The 17055-nt window shown below is 43.3% G+C and overlaps 2 protein-coding genes across 4 annotated transcripts in view; both read right to left on the reverse strand.

Annotated features, from left to right (window-relative positions):
- Nucleotides 1–4619, reverse strand: part of stard9 (StAR-related lipid transfer (START) domain containing 9) — a 24373-nt gene extending 19754 nt beyond the window's left edge. For all 3 annotated transcript variants that reach the window (XM_019890527.1, XM_019890528.1, XM_019890526.1), the window contains exons 1-3: nt 4328–4619; nt 3062–3131; nt 824–940 (exon numbers count right to left, since the gene is read on the reverse strand). In XM_019890527.1, coding sequence (XP_019746086.1) covers nt 824–940; nt 3062–3131; nt 4328–4374 — 234 coding nt within the window. In that variant the 5' untranslated portion in view covers nt 4375–4619. The remainder of the gene's footprint in view (nt 1–823; nt 941–3061; nt 3132–4327) is intronic.
- A 178-nt stretch (nt 4620–4797) lies between these two features.
- cdan1 (codanin 1) lies at nt 4798–15324 on the reverse strand. Its single transcript, XM_019890529.1, has 27 exons — nt 15207–15324; nt 13757–14358; nt 13077–13280; nt 12621–12817; nt 12406–12537; nt 12246–12324; nt 12040–12160; nt 11845–11954; nt 11423–11512; nt 11247–11322; nt 10972–11177; nt 10735–10885; nt 10513–10656; nt 9119–9285; nt 8558–8639; nt 8376–8465; nt 8070–8124; nt 7746–7992; nt 7420–7569; nt 7282–7345; nt 7099–7177; nt 6837–7024; nt 6446–6553; nt 6284–6347; nt 5680–5858; nt 5255–5362; nt 4798–5187 (listed from the first exon to the last, which is right to left on the reverse strand). The coding sequence occupies exons 1-27, from the start codon at nt 15282–15284 to the stop codon at nt 5086–5088; spliced, it is 3873 nt and encodes a 1290-aa protein (XP_019746088.1). The 5' UTR covers nt 15285–15324; the 3' UTR covers nt 4798–5085.
- Nucleotides 15325–17055: the final 1731 nt, after the last annotated feature.

Below are 17055 nucleotides of genomic sequence, written 5' to 3' on the forward strand. Positions count from 1 at the left end.
GCTTTCGCATCCATGAGCAGGCTCCTGTTTACAAGCGTCGAAGAATAACGTGTGCTCGGAGCTTTTCATTAGCCTCAAAATAAAAATGTTCACTTTCTCACAGTGAGATCCAACATGACTACCCCCCCCGGCCGACCACATCTGCACCCCTAAGTGTAGCTTAACACGCCAAATATGGAAGGCAACGCCCACGCTGGAATATGGCCAGCAGGCTGCGCTCGGCTCCCCCCGAGGGGTCGCTGGGCGGGCGTGGTGGGAAGCGCTCGCACGGACTGGAAACGCACCAGTTAGAATCCAGTTTTATTCACTTAACAAGCGCAACCCCCCCTTCCATTTTCTCGGTCTCATGGGAGGGGAACGACAATGTTTGCGGAGTTTACACTTCCTCATCTATTTTGAGACAAGGAGAACAACAACAAGAACAAAAAGGGCATATCATGCAGATCTGGCCTGGCATGGGGGGAGGGGGTGGCGTTCCGAGCATCTTTCGGGGGGGTCTTGAGGCTTGATTTTTAACACCGTCCTCTTTGTCCAACTCAAAACGGTCCAAAGGTTTTGCGTCAGCTCAAACAAGAGCGGCAAAGACGACGATCTCGTTGGCAGAAGCAGGCATTCCCGCTGTTGTCCCTTTTCGCCCACCAAGGGTCAACGTCGGAATGCCGCGTCCCCAAAGTGTGTCAGACATCTTTTTTTTCCCAACACAAATTCAACACCCCCACCCCCACCCCAATCACAAAACGTCTCATTAGCCAATTAGAGCAGTGACAACGGGAGGCATTGTGGGCAACGGGATCTTATCGTGGTGTGTTCTTGTTTGGATTACCTCCTCCTGCGTTGCACAGCGGGGGTCCTCGGGCTGCACCGACCAGTAGCAGTAGTCGAAGCGGAACTCCAGGAGCTTCTCCCTAGAATCCGCGGCGTGATCGGCGCGTGGGTCCAACTGTGGCGCACAAATCACAGGAAAGAAAAAAAAAAAAGTCTTTGATGAGCAAGCTGTTGACAGTCATTAGCGCTGCATGGAGCGCTACCTGCATGGCTGCACTCCACACCTTTCCGCTTACTGCCGGGGAATAAATAACGAGGTGGGAATGGAAAAACAGCGCAGCAAATCGCTTGTTGTGTGGTCCGAGCGAGATGTGCATTGGGACTCGGACAAGTGTGTTTGACTTTTGTGTTTGATTGTTCAAAACTGACATTTTGGGGGAGTCCAAATATTTCATATCTTCGTTTTTTGTTGTTGTTTTTTTTTTTTTTGCTAATGTATTTTTGGTGTCTTTTTTTAAGTTTATTTGGATTGTTTTCAAGTATTTTTTGTATTTGTTATTATTTTTGCTTTGATTTGTTTCCATTTTGATTTATATGTAATATTTAGTATGTTTTGGGCCAAATATTCCCTTTTTATGATTGTTTTAACATTCTAAGTCCATATTTTAAAAAGAATATTTTTAATAAATCATTTGTAATTTGGCTTCATATTGGTGCAATTATTGGAGAGTATTTGTGTATTCCCCAATATTTTTTATTGTAACCTTTTCCCGACAATTTTTGTTCATATTGCCATATTTATTTTTATCTTTCCTAATATTTGTGCAATTTTCTGAATATTTTTCCATTTTCTTGCAACTATAATATAGTTTTTGTCTAATATTTGTGTCTGAATATTTATCAAGTTTGTGAATTTTTTTGTAATATTTCGGGCTTTCGTTGCCTAATATTTGTATAGATCCCTTTGCTGAAAGTTGTGTTTTCATTATGACCAAATATTGTGTATTTTTATCAAATGTAGTAAGAGTGTATTGATTTCCATTGACTTCCCTAATATGCATCTATATTTTCTGAACATTTTATGAATCCTATTTGTGGGTTTTTTTTTTTTTTTTTGGTCCGAGATTAAATAATCTTTTTCCATATATTTACTATTTTCATCATGATTGCCTTGGCTCAGGTTCATCGGTGCCAGCGTACTTCTTGCTTTGACCGGCGCCACTCCCATGAACAAATCCCTGACGTATTCCTTGCAGCAATCTGCCGAGATCATTTTGCCAGCACGGTAATGTGAAACGTTCACCCAGTTTCATCTCTGGTCTTGAGCTGTCCCACTTTCCACAAGTAATGCTTCCCTCGAGACCCGAGAGATTCAGAGGAGGAGTCAGAGGAGGTCCGATGTGGTTTATCTCTGCCCCGTCACATTTGTAACACATCTCCCCCCCACCACCGCAAGACTTTTCCTCGAATGTAAACAAAGACCTCGGCGTATGCGCTCTTTGAACGTAAGACGCACAGACCAATGGGACGCCTCGGCGCCGCCCGCGCGACGCTGCGGGTCGGTGTCACTTTACAAGACGACGTCGTAATGATTCCCACATGCCGAGATTCCGGAAAAAAACGAACCAACGGCTTCAAGTCAACATTTCCTTTGTGTTAGGAAGCACACAAACACTCTGCAAGAAAAGCGGAAGGCCTACGAGAGGCGTTTTGAAGGACACCATCGGAGAGATGTTCATGGACCAAACCCACAAATGCCGTCCCTGTTAGAACATCCCTGCACAAAATCTTCAAGAAAATACAACACAGAGGGCACAAAAAGTGATTCTTGAGTCCAATTTCCACATGTCTGCTGGGACTTCCTCGTAGTCAGCATTTAAAGGATCAAAGTCTTGGTCTTTGGCTTTTTGTTTCATACTGTGGGATTGTATGTATAATTAGTATGTTCTAGTTAAAATAAAAAAAAAATAAAAAAGCATTTTCCTGCTTGCACTTTTTTTACTGGAGTGATTTATAATCTGGAGTGATTTATAGTCCCAAAAACATGGCATTACCAAAAAATTTTAATTTTTCCATATATTTTGAACAGAATTTCTTCTTATTTAACAGAGTATGTTTTTACTCATATTTATTTTTGTTCTTTTTACATTGTATCTAATATTTTGGAATTACAAAATTTTTGTCTAATTTTGTCTTATATTTGTGTAGCTTTTGTTTCCATCTGATATTTTACCATCTCCTCCCCAGTAATACTCAAAGAATTGACTTAGAAAAGAAAAATAATGTAAATACCAACCTTGACATTTTGGATCCTCACAAACTTGTCCTCCACCTGGACTGCCAGCCTCCCCCCATCTGCACTTTCCCTATGTGGGGGATGACAACAAGGCAGTCTACGATTATTATTGGGTTAAATTATTAAATTAAAAAAAAAAAAATTGTCAAAGCGCATTTTTTTTTTTTTGACCAAGGTAATTGTGACTATTTTTCAGAGAAGCGACTCAGGAGTGGCGAACTGAATTTGACCTTCTGTCAACTTCTGAATGTAAATGTCCAACTGTTTCAGGGGGAATTTCCACTTCTATGCCTTTCTGTGACTTTACCAGTCTCACTGATGCGGCCATTTTGTTGGATCACTTAGTGAAAAAATGTATTCTCCATGAAAAGGGGGACAGTGTGTCTCATTTGCATGACAGATGACAACTAAATTTGTGGTACCAAAGAGCAGGAAGTGTGTGTGAAAGAAACATTGTTTGGACTTTCAATGGCCTTTGTTAAGGCCTTTTTTTCATGAAAGTCAGCTCTGCCAGTTATATTTCATACATTAATGGAACCTACTGAGCTTGGTCAATCAATGGAATTTCAGGATAGCTGATTTTTTTTTTTTAATGAGTTGCCACATATTCATACAAAGTAAATTGAACACTGCCAACATCAGAAGGAAAATTAAGTTTGTTTCCCTTTTGTTTAATATAAAAAATAACAATAGCAAATTTGAATGTTAAATGATAATTATTTAGTTTAAAACAATAAAAATCCAAACAATAATGGTCACACACATTCTGAATATATGTAGAATTTCCAATTAAAAAGCCCTCATGTTACAAAAAAATGACACTTAAAAAATGTAAAAAAAAAAAAGATATCACACTGCTTTAAATCAAATGTAAAACGGTTATTGTAACGAGATTACTATTCTTGAATTAAAAGCAACTTTAATTACATCTTTTAAAACATTGAATGGGTCAAAATGTCACAATTTATCATTGAAAAATATCACGTTATTTCTTTACTTTACAAAAAAAAAAACAGTTTAAGGGATATGAAAATTAAGAGGTTGGATATTAAGAGGGTTAATGTTGACGGTTAGCATGAATTACCGTAAATCATCACCACAATAACGACAAACAAAACACACGAAAAAGCGCCCCTTAGTTCTTCAACGGAAATACAAATTATGTAAATAAGTGAAACTGTGAGTACATTTCCAAAACAAAAGGAGTTTTTTTTAATCACAATTAGCTCCTTAAGCGGGTGACTTAATGAAGTTAGCCGACTTTACCTCGCGTTGAGCGGTCGGACTCGAACCGCCACTTTGACGTTGGCCATGCCGACCACAGCGTGTCACCCCTCGGCGTCAACAGTTCACAAAAGCACCAGGCGGTGGACTCAAAAGAGTGTCTCCATGGCGGGACTCCGAACATGGTTTTGGCAAATAACCGTGGCTGCTGTACGCGGCTGAGAGCCCTCTCGACCGGCCTCTCATCAGGGCATCGCCGCCGGCTTCGAGTCGTCGTCGTACGACCGACACTTCTCAAATGAGAAGCCCAGCTGCCGAACTTCCTGCTGGGATACGAAAGTCACGGGTGGGCGGAACCGCGGCCGGAGCCAAAAAAAAACGCTGTAGGAAATGTTCCCTCTGTCGGCCCACACAAGCCCAACACTGCAAAAAATGTTCACTGGCGGACAATTCATCAGGTACACCTTCATTAAAAAAAAAAAAAGACAAAAAACACATTGTCGAAGACCTGATATCAACATTAACCGGAGTTCGTCTTTATTATTACCTCATCAACATATCATTTCAGTGACAAAAATATTACATTTTTTCTTGAAAAAAAAGCAGCATCATAGAGGGGAAACAGTGAACAAATGCATAATCGCATTCTTGTAAGGACTCGCATGTCAAAGTGCTGCAATGATAAAATTATGTTTTTGATATATATTCATATACAATTTCCTGTTTTACAACATGCCGAGAATGTGAGGAAACATACAAGTTGTTACAGTGCGTTTCCCGCCTTTTGTTTATTTTTTTTGTCATGTGGCGCCCTCTAGAGTTTGTTTAGACAGCTGCAGCAGGTCCATTTGACTTGCAAGCGAGGAGGAGGCTTTGTTCGACCCGAACTTCTCCATCACCTCCTGAAATGTAAAAATTGTTTCAAGATGATGAAAAATGGCGGACTTGAAAAAGGCGGAAAATACTCACTGCTGGTAGGCTCTGCTTTGCCAGTTTGGTCCAGTGAGATACGAGCTCCTCATCAGACAACAAGCCTCGAGCCAGCAGCCTCCTCACTACATACAAGTAGTTGTTCCACTAAATGATAACAAAAAAATCTGATTAGTATAGAATTGATGTTATTTTATTTCTTTGCTATAGTTGCTCAAATATTTAGTTGTATTTTAAATATGTTGCATTCATAGTCTTTCCCAGTAATCTATTTTATTTACACATTGTTGAAAAAATATTGTATATTAAGTATTTCAAGTTTTTTTTTCATTGATTTATGCAATGCTAAACCAAATCATTTCATAATTATGTACATTTTTATTGTTGGGTTTACATCTCTCTCACCAGACGTCAGCTAGAGGAAAGAAAAAAAAAAACTGGATGTACGCCTGTTGTGAAAGTACCGCGTTGTCGCCAGCCTTGAGCACGGCGATGACGACTAGCGGGGTGAAGAGCAGGTGGAGGGGGGCACAGCAACAGTTGTCTGACGCCCAAAGCTCGCTCAGCTGCTCCAGCAGCGCTCTGACGGAAGGCTCCGACTCACCGCCACCTGACGGAGGAGCCAATGGCAGCTCTGCAGACACTGGACTCACACAAGAGCTATTGACTGAGAGGAGATCTTTTTGGACATATTTCGTCATAAATCATTATTTATGGATATGGAGGGGGAAAACTAAATGTTCACATATTTTACAGAAATCTAAATGTATATGCAACAGAATGTGTTTCATAAAAAATAAAGGCCAAGTGATTATTTTTATTTCACCAAAGTTAGCAAAGGCTTCTAAGGCATGGCATTTCAATAAAGAATCAATGTGGGATTTTTAAAAGTGAAAAAAATGCACTTATTTAAAGTATAATTACTCTGACTTGTAATTGTTGTTGTTTTTTTTCTATTTATCACCTGTTTAGTAAAAATAAAGGCAAAATAAGGAAGTGGTGAAATATTCATTCATATAATTTGAAAGTAGGATTACGGTTTATAAAAGGCATCATTGTCAGGCTCACCCAGTTTGCAGGCTAGCAGGACTGTGGCGTTGAGCAGCATCTGCTCTGACACGGCTGTTAAGAACTAAACACAAGGGGGTTTCAAAAAAAAGGTGGGAGGGGGGGCGGTGTTATATTCAACGTCACCACAAACAACACTATTCAGCGTGGTTGTGTTTGGACCTTTTTGCAGACCAGTGTGTCTCGCACGTTCCGGAAGAGCGTTTGGAGCCGAGAGCCGCTCGGCAGCTCTTCGTCCATCCTGGGGCCCACGGCCACGCTGAGCAAGTCCTTTGAAAAGATGCGGTTCAGTTGTGAAATTGTGAAATGACCTTTACGGCCGTGCCTTGACATCAGAGTTTAATTCATCCCGTGACCACCCTCACAACTCACAGCCATGTATCTCAAATCATCTTTCCCAATTGAAATGAATGGAAATGCCATTAATCGATTCCAGCCCCACCAAAGAATGTTTTGTGTTTTATTTCGAACATAGCAGTAAGATAGCAGACTTTAGTCAAGTGGCTTTGTGAAACATGTCCAGTTCTTTTCATTCGATGTTTCCATGTCATACCTTGAGGGCGATAAGGACGTCAGAAGGCAGCGAGGCACTATGGGTGCAGCAGGGAGGGCAGGACGTCACTCTGGTGGCCCCTTGCTTCCTCTTGGGCGTAAGCGGCGGGCCCAACTCGTCCGCGGAATCGGCAGTCAGAGTCTTTGTTACGCGCTCGTACCTGCACTTCCATTCTCGCCGGATAAGCGCTGAATGTTCAAAGGGAGTCGTTTGAACAGCGTCCGTGGAGCACACAGCCACGCGTGGCGCCACGTAAGCGTACCTGTTATGTTCGCCGAGAGCCAGCCGCAGGCTTTTTCTGTGGCCAGGTGTATGGTGATGTTTTCAGAGGTGGTAAGCACCTGAAGCCAAAGTTTGACTACTTGAGTAATTATAATTATGCTAAAAATGTAATCATGAGTAAATTGTTTTTGTTATAGAAGACTAACACATAAATGTGACTTACAGCAGGGGAGGTCTCATCAGGGAGCAAAATGCGTATGGCTTCTGGACTCTTTTCACAGCAAAATCTGCAGATTATTAACGGCAGAGATCAATTTAAAGAAACAATAACGATGAAAAAAAAAAAAAAGACTTGTGGTACCTGGTGGCTCTGCTCAGGGCGTCTAGTCCCGCCTCACATAGTTGAGCGCAGATGGACTCGTTCAGTTTGGACGGGTTGGCTTTGGGTGACTCGAGTCCATCTCGGAGCATCTTATCCCCTTTTTCCACCAACTCGCTCACGAACGTCGCCCTGGGAACAACCAAGCCTGTACATCACGAAACACCAACTCATGCAAATAGTACAGCAAACCCTCACCGATTAGCACGTTTTTTTCTGCAAAACATACACTACCGGTTATTCACGCCTATCGTTCAACTCCAACCATTTACATGGGTACACCGTAATTCAAACGCTCTGATACCAACTTCATGTGCTTGACCGCGTTGGAGCCGACCCGCTCGGCCACAAACTCCACCGTGCGGCGCAGTGACGGCGGCTGGTTGTGGAAGAACGCCTGCTCCAGGTCCGCCTGCAGCTTCTGCTGCGACCGCTCGCCGTTGCCGCCCGCCGCGTCTTGGGGCTCGGCCGACGTCGGCGTGATCTTGCGCACGATGCCGCCGCCCTTGGCGCTGCTTCCCGACACGAAGGCGGCTAGGAGCTTACGGAACTCGTCTGGCGGACGGCGAAAGGAAAAGTCGTTTCAACACAAACCATGTGATCACCGGGTGGCAAACAGGAATGGGACTCACCGAGAAAGGGGCAACATGTGTAGAGGAGCTGCTGGTCCACCAGGGGGATGCCATCCTGAATAGAGACACCACACACAGAGTTTTCCCTACACCTCATTTTGGACCACCTCCAGCTCTCTGACGTCACCCATCCATCCACTTTCTATAAAATTCATCTTTATCAAACATCAAGTAGGCGACACTTTTAGACATCCTAATATTAATTTTCTTTACTGGACTACTGCATTAAAATGGCTTCCGAGGAGGTCACCCCGGTATTGAACATGTCTGCCGAGCATTTGAAACAACTTGCATCCGTCTACGTACGAGTCCGGCAGCATTGGCGTTGCTCTCCTCCAGCTCGGCCATCTTGGTGAAGTCACTGGTGAAGAACACCTCCTCAGGGATGACTGGGATCTGTTCAGGCCAAGAAGGTACGTGAAGTGATGCATGCGTTTCAGTGGCTGTGTTGCATGCTCGATAAAAGCATGCCGCAAGGAGCTATCGACCTGGAAGAGCCATCCCAGTACGGATACAATCAGCAGCCTGTTCAGGTAGGACGTCTCGCTGCATCTGCCCAGAGTCATTTTCCTTAAGGTGCATATAAAAATAGAAAACAGTTAGAAAATAATACCACATAGCAGACTTTTTTAAATGCAATATTATTAGGGGAGGGATTAAAATACTAGGCGAAAAAGCGAAAAGACATTATGACAAAGTTGAGAAAAATATCTGGAAAAATAGACAGAAATATTCAAATGTTTGCAGATAACAGAAAATAATGGATGAAAGTACTGATTTCAAAAAAGGCACAAATATGAGAATGTAAAAAAAGCTAAAACACATTAAAATATGAGAAAATAATATCCAACAGAAAAATAGAAAATTGTTTTTTTTTTTCCAAGCATCAAAAAAGTTAACACGAGAACATAATACCAAGTATTAGATAATAAGTGAAAAATCTTGGTCAGTGGAAGCTTTCAGTGCGATGCAAAATAGCAGCAGTCAATCACTTGCTTTTCTAAAGCGTTCCTAATAAAGTGGCATGTGGACTGGAATAGCAGAAGTACCTGTAGAGGAGACACAGCGTGCCCAGTACCACCCTGTAGTTAAGCAGCAGCGGCCCGGTAAAATCCAGCATGGAGAGGAACTCCACCAGCCAGGGCACCGTCAAGATGGTGCGCCTGTGCTTCATGCTGTTCCTCAGCACGCCGCACACGTCCAGCACAGGAACGCTCTGTTACGTAGAAATTCGGGGTGGGATGGAAGTACGTACACCAGGGGTGTCAAACATACGGCCCGCGGGCCGGATCCGGCCCGCAAAGGAGTTTAATCCGGCCCGCGAGATGATTATGTAAAGCATGGTGTCAAACATACGGCCCGCGGGCCGGAACCGGCCCGCAAGGAGGTTCAATTAGGCCCGCAGGATAATTTAAAAGTGAAAAAAATGCATTAAAGACAGAATTAATATTTTTAATAAGGTGCAATTCATTGAGTATCCGCAAGGGGACACTGTTTTGATCAGAGAAGAAGACAACAGCAGCCTCAGTCCGTCACTGTGACAGACCCATGACAGCAGACGCTATCAATAGCACTCTCACATTTACACATTTAATAGCACTCTCCTTAGTTTGTAAGATTACATTTAGATTTTATATGCACGTGTAAATGGTTTAAAACTTTCTTTCTTTATGAATCTCGTTTAATCTTAAAGTGCATTACTATATTTTTCAACACCAATTACTTGTTAATGTTTGTACAATCAGTGGGATCATTTGCAATGCATATATGTGAATGATAAAAGTAAATTGCACATTTGTCGAAGGAAATGTAAGGTGCTTCATGAAATATTTTGTAAAAGATATGTTCATTAAATTTCAACATTTTCCTAATGTTCTTGTGCTTCTTTATACCAAAACAAAGGAAAGACATTGTTTTGGTTATTTATAGCAAAGTATGGTATCATTTTAATGGTCCGGCCCACTTGACATCTACCGAGGCCGTATGTGGCCCACCATGTGAAATGAGTTTGACACCCCTGACGTACACGCTTCTGAGATTAACTTGCTTTCAAGAAGGGAGGCAAAAAAGGCAGGAACGATGGATAGATGAAGAAAGGAAGGAAGATAGACTGTAGAAAGATGAAAGAAGGATGACCATGAGACGGGATGAAAGGAAGTTAGAGAAGAATGTAAGATTAGCAAAGAAAGACCATTTTTGGGGGGGAGCATTTACAAACGGTAAGCCGCAGTTATTAAATGTAATTGTAATAAATATGTGTAAAAGTAACGCAAGTTAAAAAAAAGAGAAATCTATACATGCTTGTGGCCCTACCTCAGGGATGGGCAACTTAAGTATTGGAGGGTGCCACAAAATTTTTTTATCAGTGTTAATGGGAGGGCCGGAGAGGACCGGGCGACTCCTAACCAGTTATATGACAAAAATAGGTCTACGTTATTTTCACCTTGCTCCGCAGGGCGACTGCCGCTTCCTGAATCTCCCTGGACGGCTTCTCTGTCGTCTGGTACGGCAGAAAGGAGATGAAGCCTAGGAACTTGGCCAGGAGACGAGCGAGGAGGAGCACCGAGGCGAAGCGCTGTTTCTCGTCCTGACGGGAGGTCCGCGGTGCTCAGTCAGTTTAACAGCGCGTGCTTTTTCATTCACGGCGGTCGGGCGGAATGCGTACCTGCTGCTCCATGTCCCCGTCGCCGGCCGCCTCTTCGCCCTCCTCCTCCTCTCGTTCTGTGACGGGAGTCGGAGGACTCAAGATGGAAACTTCGTCCAGCTGAAGGAGCTGCTGACACAAGCTGTCCTGCAGGTGCTGGTTCAGCTGACAGCTGGTATTCAGTCAATAAAGTCGGATCGCACGTCAGTAACTTAGCTGCAAGACCTCACGAGTTAACCGTGCGTTCTGCTGCCTTACCAACTGGCCGCTTGCAGAAAGTCCCGGAAGAACTCCTGGTGGCCGGGAAATGACGGCGGCGGGCACGGTCCGCCGACTCCGTGGGGCTGGATGAGACGCTCCTCCAGGCGCTTCAGGCGGCCCAGGCCGTCGGCTCCCAGCATGACCAGCAGGTCGGCGTCGGGGGTGTCGCCGGACGAGCCGCTAACGCGAGGCCCTTTGCACATCTAAGCACGGAGGATGAACTTTGGAGCGGATTCTTGTCAAGGTAACGAGAGGGGAATGCGTGGAAATACCTGAACAAGCTGCTTCAGGAACAGACGAGCAAAATGCGAGTGGTTTCCAGCGGCGGTCAGCTGACTCATTATTCCTCTGAGACCCCCACCATAAAATAAATCAATAAAAAAAAAAAAGAGTAAGATGAGTTTAAAATGCCATAAAAATAAAGCAGGAATGAAATACTTTGACCTGCCTGATGCGACTCCCGAGAGCCATATCGAAGATCCAACCGGGCTCCTTGTGGAAGTCCTCCCATTCTCGAAGCAACTCGTAAAAAATGTCCCTGAAATGAAAGGACAGTCAATCCATCGTGCTTGAAGAGGACGATTAAGACGCATGGCGGGCATTTGAAAGGAGGGGATGTACACGCTAGCTATTTCATCCAGTCTCGTCAATGAAAACTCATACACGTCACGTCATACTTTAGTCATCAAAGAGCCACGTTTAGCTCGTCATCGTCATGAAAAAAAAAAAAGGGGGCATTAACGAACTAATTTCATCATCGTCGACGAAAACCGCACTGGCTACCTTTGCTTTTTAAAGGTGTGGAAGGCAAAAAAAAGGGGGCATTCACAAAGTCATTTCATCATCGTCGACGAAAACCACACTGGCTACCTTTGCTTTTTAAAGGTGTGGAAGGCCTTGTCACTGCTGAAATTGGAGCGATTGTCTGTGGCAGGCTGGAAGGGCACCGAGTGGATGAACGTGGAAACGGAGGGAGAGAGCTAAAAGACATCAAGCGTACAAAATTCATCTCTTGCAATTTGAACAGCAGTATCGGTACGTGCTGAACCGATCTCATTGTGCTACCTTGGCTGTACTCGTGTCCTGGGCCTGACTCAAGCGATCCCTGAGGCGCGGCGAGAACGACGCCACTCTCTCGTTCTCGGCCAGGAGACGCAACGTGCATTTGTCCAGGTGAGCCAACAAGCTACAAAACCAAAACTATTGTCAAGAGAAAAAGCACTGTCTAGAAATATGGCTTTTGGCTATGATGCACAGAGATAAAAACTCACTGATACTGATTCTCCAACACCTTCACTGCAAAGTACACACAGTTGTGCACTTTCCTCAGGTAGCGCCTCTCCAGCACGCCTATAAAAACACGCCCGAGGGAACAAAGAGTTGAATTTGTGTCAATCAATGAAACACAGTCGTCACTTGCGACCCAGCGACCTGAATTGAGCGTCCGCACACGCTCCTCCTCTTCCTCATCGTCATCCTTGTTGTCAGGAGTGTGAGGACATCGAGACGTGAGCAGCTGCATCACAAAGAACAGCTCCAGAAAAACGTTTGGCACCAGGTTTTCTGAAAATAAAAACAGTCCAAAAAGATGTTGTTCTCGCACTCTCTCTTTGCTTTTGCTAGCACCCGGGTTAAGGTTCACCCACCAGAAATGCAGGCGCAGTACAGTTCCGCCAGCACGTCAAGGTCTGAGGCCAAGGTGACTTTAGATGTTTCGGGGCAGGCCGTCTGCTGGTCTGGCGTCACCTTGGATCCGAGCCTTGGGGCCTCAGACTTGCTCGGCGTGCACGGCTCCTCTGAGGCTGGCGCGGGCGAGCACGTCTGCAGCTGGGCTCGTTTACACCTGGAGACGGGAGGAAAGAATGACACCCGCCGGTTGTATCAATTAGGTACACCTCCACTCACCTCAGACACGCAGGTTTTTATCTTAAATTGAAAATATAATAAAATACATTGTATTCCACTGCTCTATTGTGAGTAACTTGGCAGTATTGTATTTGAAAAATGGGTCATAATTGAAGGGTATCGAGGAAAAAAAATAATAAATCAAGATTTCCCTCAACTGAGTCAAAGCATAGGCCATAAATGGAGTCTCTGCTTACTTTTCTCTCTTGAGCAGCTCCCTTTCCTCCATCAGGCTGTGAGGGCTGACCGCCGTCACCCGCGTGTCGGGCCTCTCCAACACCAGTGGCGGCGGGCTGGGAGCTTGAGTGAAGGGCGTGGAGGTGAAGCACATTTTTGGCTTGGAGTGCGAGCGATCAGTGCTAACCGGCGTCGGGTTTATCCTTCTGGATGGTTTGTTTCCCCTGTGGGGCGAAGAGGGACTCATGTAAAGGATAAATATGATGGAAAATTGACTTTTTGATGTTTGTATACGGTGCCCTAGCCCCGCCCCTTGTTGTCACTGGATCAAAACCCCACTTGTGATTGGCTGAGTATTTTTTTGGGGTGGTGTCAATTGTTCCCGACTTGTTTCTTTTTCGTCTTTGATGGCGCACGTTTTCAAGACTTAACAGCAGTCCATGGCTAAATGTAATATTTTTAGAATTCATCATTGCAGCAAGTATTCCATCAATTAATCGAGTAATCGGATCCAATTTTATTCGGCGTAGAGGCTACTGTAAAACAAATTTTCCTCCAATTAATGTTTATTAACCCTTTCCAATAAATAAGGACTTAAAAAAATATACCGAGAGGGGTAAGAAAAGTGGGGAATTGTTTGAAAATGCATAAAAAACGTACTTTAAGAAGAAAGGGCACAGGCAATTAAATAAATACTCACGTGGGGGTAACAGGAGATGAACCGACAGGTGGGAAATCTTCCAAGTTGTTGAAATTAAGCTGACCCGCAGACGGAGGAGAAACATGCTCGTTGGTTCCACCTCCTCTACCGGTTCTTCTCCCGTTGTCATCAGCGTGATGCGCCGCTCGCCCACCTCCCGCGTGCCTCCCGGCACCGTTCCCGCTCCTCCTGCGGCCCTTCTGGAGCTCCGGGGGAGACAGCACATAGTCCCCGAGACTGATCCTCTGGCTGGGTCTCCGCTCTGAGCCCGAGGGCCTGGACGCCGGGCTCCAAGAGGCGGGAAAGGACGGGCTGCTGACGTGACCGAGCCCCGACTCGGACCCGGGGGATGGCGTCGGTGAGAATAGCTGCACCCGGCTGGTGCCTCGAGAGCCACCGCCCCCCGACCTGCTGGCCCTCCGCTCGGGGAAGCCCCGTGATGAGGCGGAGGGTCTGGGACGGCTGGGGGTCTTGGCAGGGGTGGCGGGTCCATGGGTGAGGGCCTGGCTGCTCTGATCTCGCAGGAAGTTGAGCAGGAAGGGAATGAATTCGTGCTTGTGGACTGTCAATTCTGGATCGCTGAAGGTCAAACTGTCACTATGCTGTTAACATGGAAAAAAAATAAGCCCTCATACAGAAACACAAAAACTGGTGCATTAGAGACAAATCCGCTGGTGCTGAACCCTGAGCATGCGGTGGTATGCATTATATATTATACTGCCCCCTGGTGGTGAACACACACACACACACACACACACACACACACACACACACACACACACACGGTGTATTCACCTTAAGCACTGTAAATTCGCTTTTTAGGGGCAAAAACTCAGATTCTGGATTTATGTTGGACATTACGGTGGTAAAACTTTTTTGAAGTGGTACTTGGCGTAAAAATTTGAGATCCACTGGTCTATTTATTATGGTATTAATGTTTTTCACAGGTACAAAACTTTACTGTTCTTAAATGACATGAAAAAATGTGTTGGACTTTTATGGGGAACTGGGCTCAAACGAGTTGAACTGTACTTTGAAAATACAGTTCAACTTTTTGAGTCCAGCGAGATTCATTTAAGATGACAATAGCAATAATTGTGAATGATAACAGTGGCTACTACTAAAATCATCACTATTATTTTATAAAAAGGAAATTTTGAGAAAGCTAACTACGCTCCGGCTAACGTCTGTTAAACAGCAATAACCTTCCAGATTATATCAATTTTAAAAAAGCGAACGTAGATATTAATTGTTCGGCCGCAAAGAACAGCAGCGACTAACTGTCCATGTTACGCCAATGGGACGAGTTCGCTGCCTTGCTTAGCTGCCGAGCTAAAAGTTTTGTTTACAATCCGTAATGTGCTCATGTCACTCCTCTTAGACGAATGGTAGGACACCGAACCCGAGCCGAGCGTGTCACCGAAGAGGTTCGAGGGTGTTTCCGACCCACCTGGATATTCTTCAACCAGTCCAAGACCTTCGTAAGGTCTACTTTCCTTGTTAGTAGCGATTCCAAAAGAGCCGCCATTCCGACAAAACACTTGCGCGGCGGAAGAACTGACAAGAAGAGGGCGGGGTCAGGTAACACGCATGCGTACAACTGTTAGTGACGTCAGCCACACCCGCCACGTCTTCCGGATTCAAGGATAAGGCTTTTTCATACTTTATTTCATGGTTCTGAACATTTCAAGTGGAAGCAATACAAACACTTAATTGTACTTTTTTTTTTTTTTTTGTAGGCTTTACTACAAGATTGCATGTAGACCGCTGGTGTCAAAAGCAAGGCACGGGGCCAGATTCGTCCCTTCACATCATTTAATGTGGGACGCATTGACAAATCAATGTGAATATGTACTTTGTTTCTAGCTAAAACTTCAAAATTCCCAATTGTCTTCACTTTTGATAATGGTAATCTATTGCAATTTATTAGGGTGATTTTATTTTTCTTACAATCTCCTTTGAAAGTACAGAAATTGTTACTTCACCTCACCTTAAATTGACATATTTTCCGGGAAAATATTGGATTTATTGTTCAATATTATTTTTCTTTAAATGCATTTTTCATATTTCTTTTAATGGTTCGTTAGTATGCTTTATTACATTTTAACTTGACTACTAAAAAAAATATTGCACAACAAAATGTTTAAAGTCTTACATTCAAAATATTTTCTGGTTAAAAAAAACTAAAAACTATTTATTTTAAATGTTACATTTTATCATTTGTTTAGCATTTCATTATAATGCTTGATCAATTTTATTTGGTACAGTACACATACTTTTAACCTTGAGTGCTTGTGGAATAAATAATTGCACTAAAGTATAAACACGTTTATTGTGCCTAGTATATTGAAAATACTTTCTTGTAAAAATATCTTTTTTTTTTTTAATGTATTAAATCGTATTTATTTATTTGATGCATTTGTTGTATGAGATATCCAGCATACGGAAAAACACGGCACCACAACTGTGTGAATATGCATGCGGAATGAGTATTTTATTTATAACCAGTTTATAAAAATAAAATACAAAATAATTTCAAAAGAAAAAAAACAACAACTAAATAAAAACAAGAAAAATCACTGTACAAGGCATTGATATGATACAAATAATATCATCAACTTAAATAATTACAATTATATACAATGCAAAAAAAAACACTTGATACATTCTTTCCCATGGAGAATTTTATGGAATAAAACCCACACATACATAACCATTAATAAAATTATTAAAAAATAAATATCAGTTCAAATAATGGATGGCCATATCCAGCAAAATGTCCCCATGAATAAATAAGACGTAAATATTTCGTAAAAATACAGCAACCCCTTTCTAATACAACAAACAAAACGCGCTAACGCTACGACTGCACGCCACTTGTGTACGTTAATAACACAAAAACGTGATGAAATTTTCAATGTAGCCGTTTTACTGTTGTTTCAACTTCAATTCCGCTAAAGCCTGTTTAAAATGCATTTGGGATTATTTTACAGTGCAAAAAAAAAAGGATCTCTTTGCGTTTAAAAGGGGCCGTAGAAGAGGCGTTAAAGGCAGCAGACCAAATGCCGACTAGCAAATTGAATGCCGGTTGGCGAACAAGCGGCACGGTGGTCATGCTTACAAGCAGCGCGACAAACACGCGCCCGTGACCATTCAGAGCATGAGTTGTATCAAAATATTTGGCAAGGTGATCCATCCGCGCAGCCTATTTGAGTATAGAGAAGGGGAGGGGGTGTTTAGAGGTTGCACTTAAAAAAAAAAAAAAAAAAAAAATCACAATCATTCAAAATCAGTGCAGA

Source organism: Hippocampus comes, unplaced genomic scaffold, assembly GCF_001891065.2.
Source record: "Hippocampus comes isolate QL1 unplaced genomic scaffold, H_comes_QL1_v1.1 scaffold168, whole genome shotgun sequence".
Lineage (NCBI taxonomy): Eukaryota > Metazoa > Chordata > Actinopteri > Syngnathiformes > Syngnathidae > Hippocampus > Hippocampus comes.

Coding starts and splice junctions, on each gene's coding strand:
- cdan1 (XM_019890529.1), bottom strand. CDS start 15,284: ATGGCGGCTCTTTTGGAATCGCTACTAACAAGGAAAGTAGACCTTACG. Junction 14,359..15,206: donor ACTGGTTGAAGAATATCCAG/GTGGGTCGGAAA, acceptor CCATGTTAACAG/CATAGTGACAGTTTGACCTT. Junction 12,818..13,076: donor GAGCTGCTCAAGAGAGAAAA/GTAAGCAGAGAC, acceptor TCCCGTCTCCAG/GTGTAAACGAGCCCAGCTGC.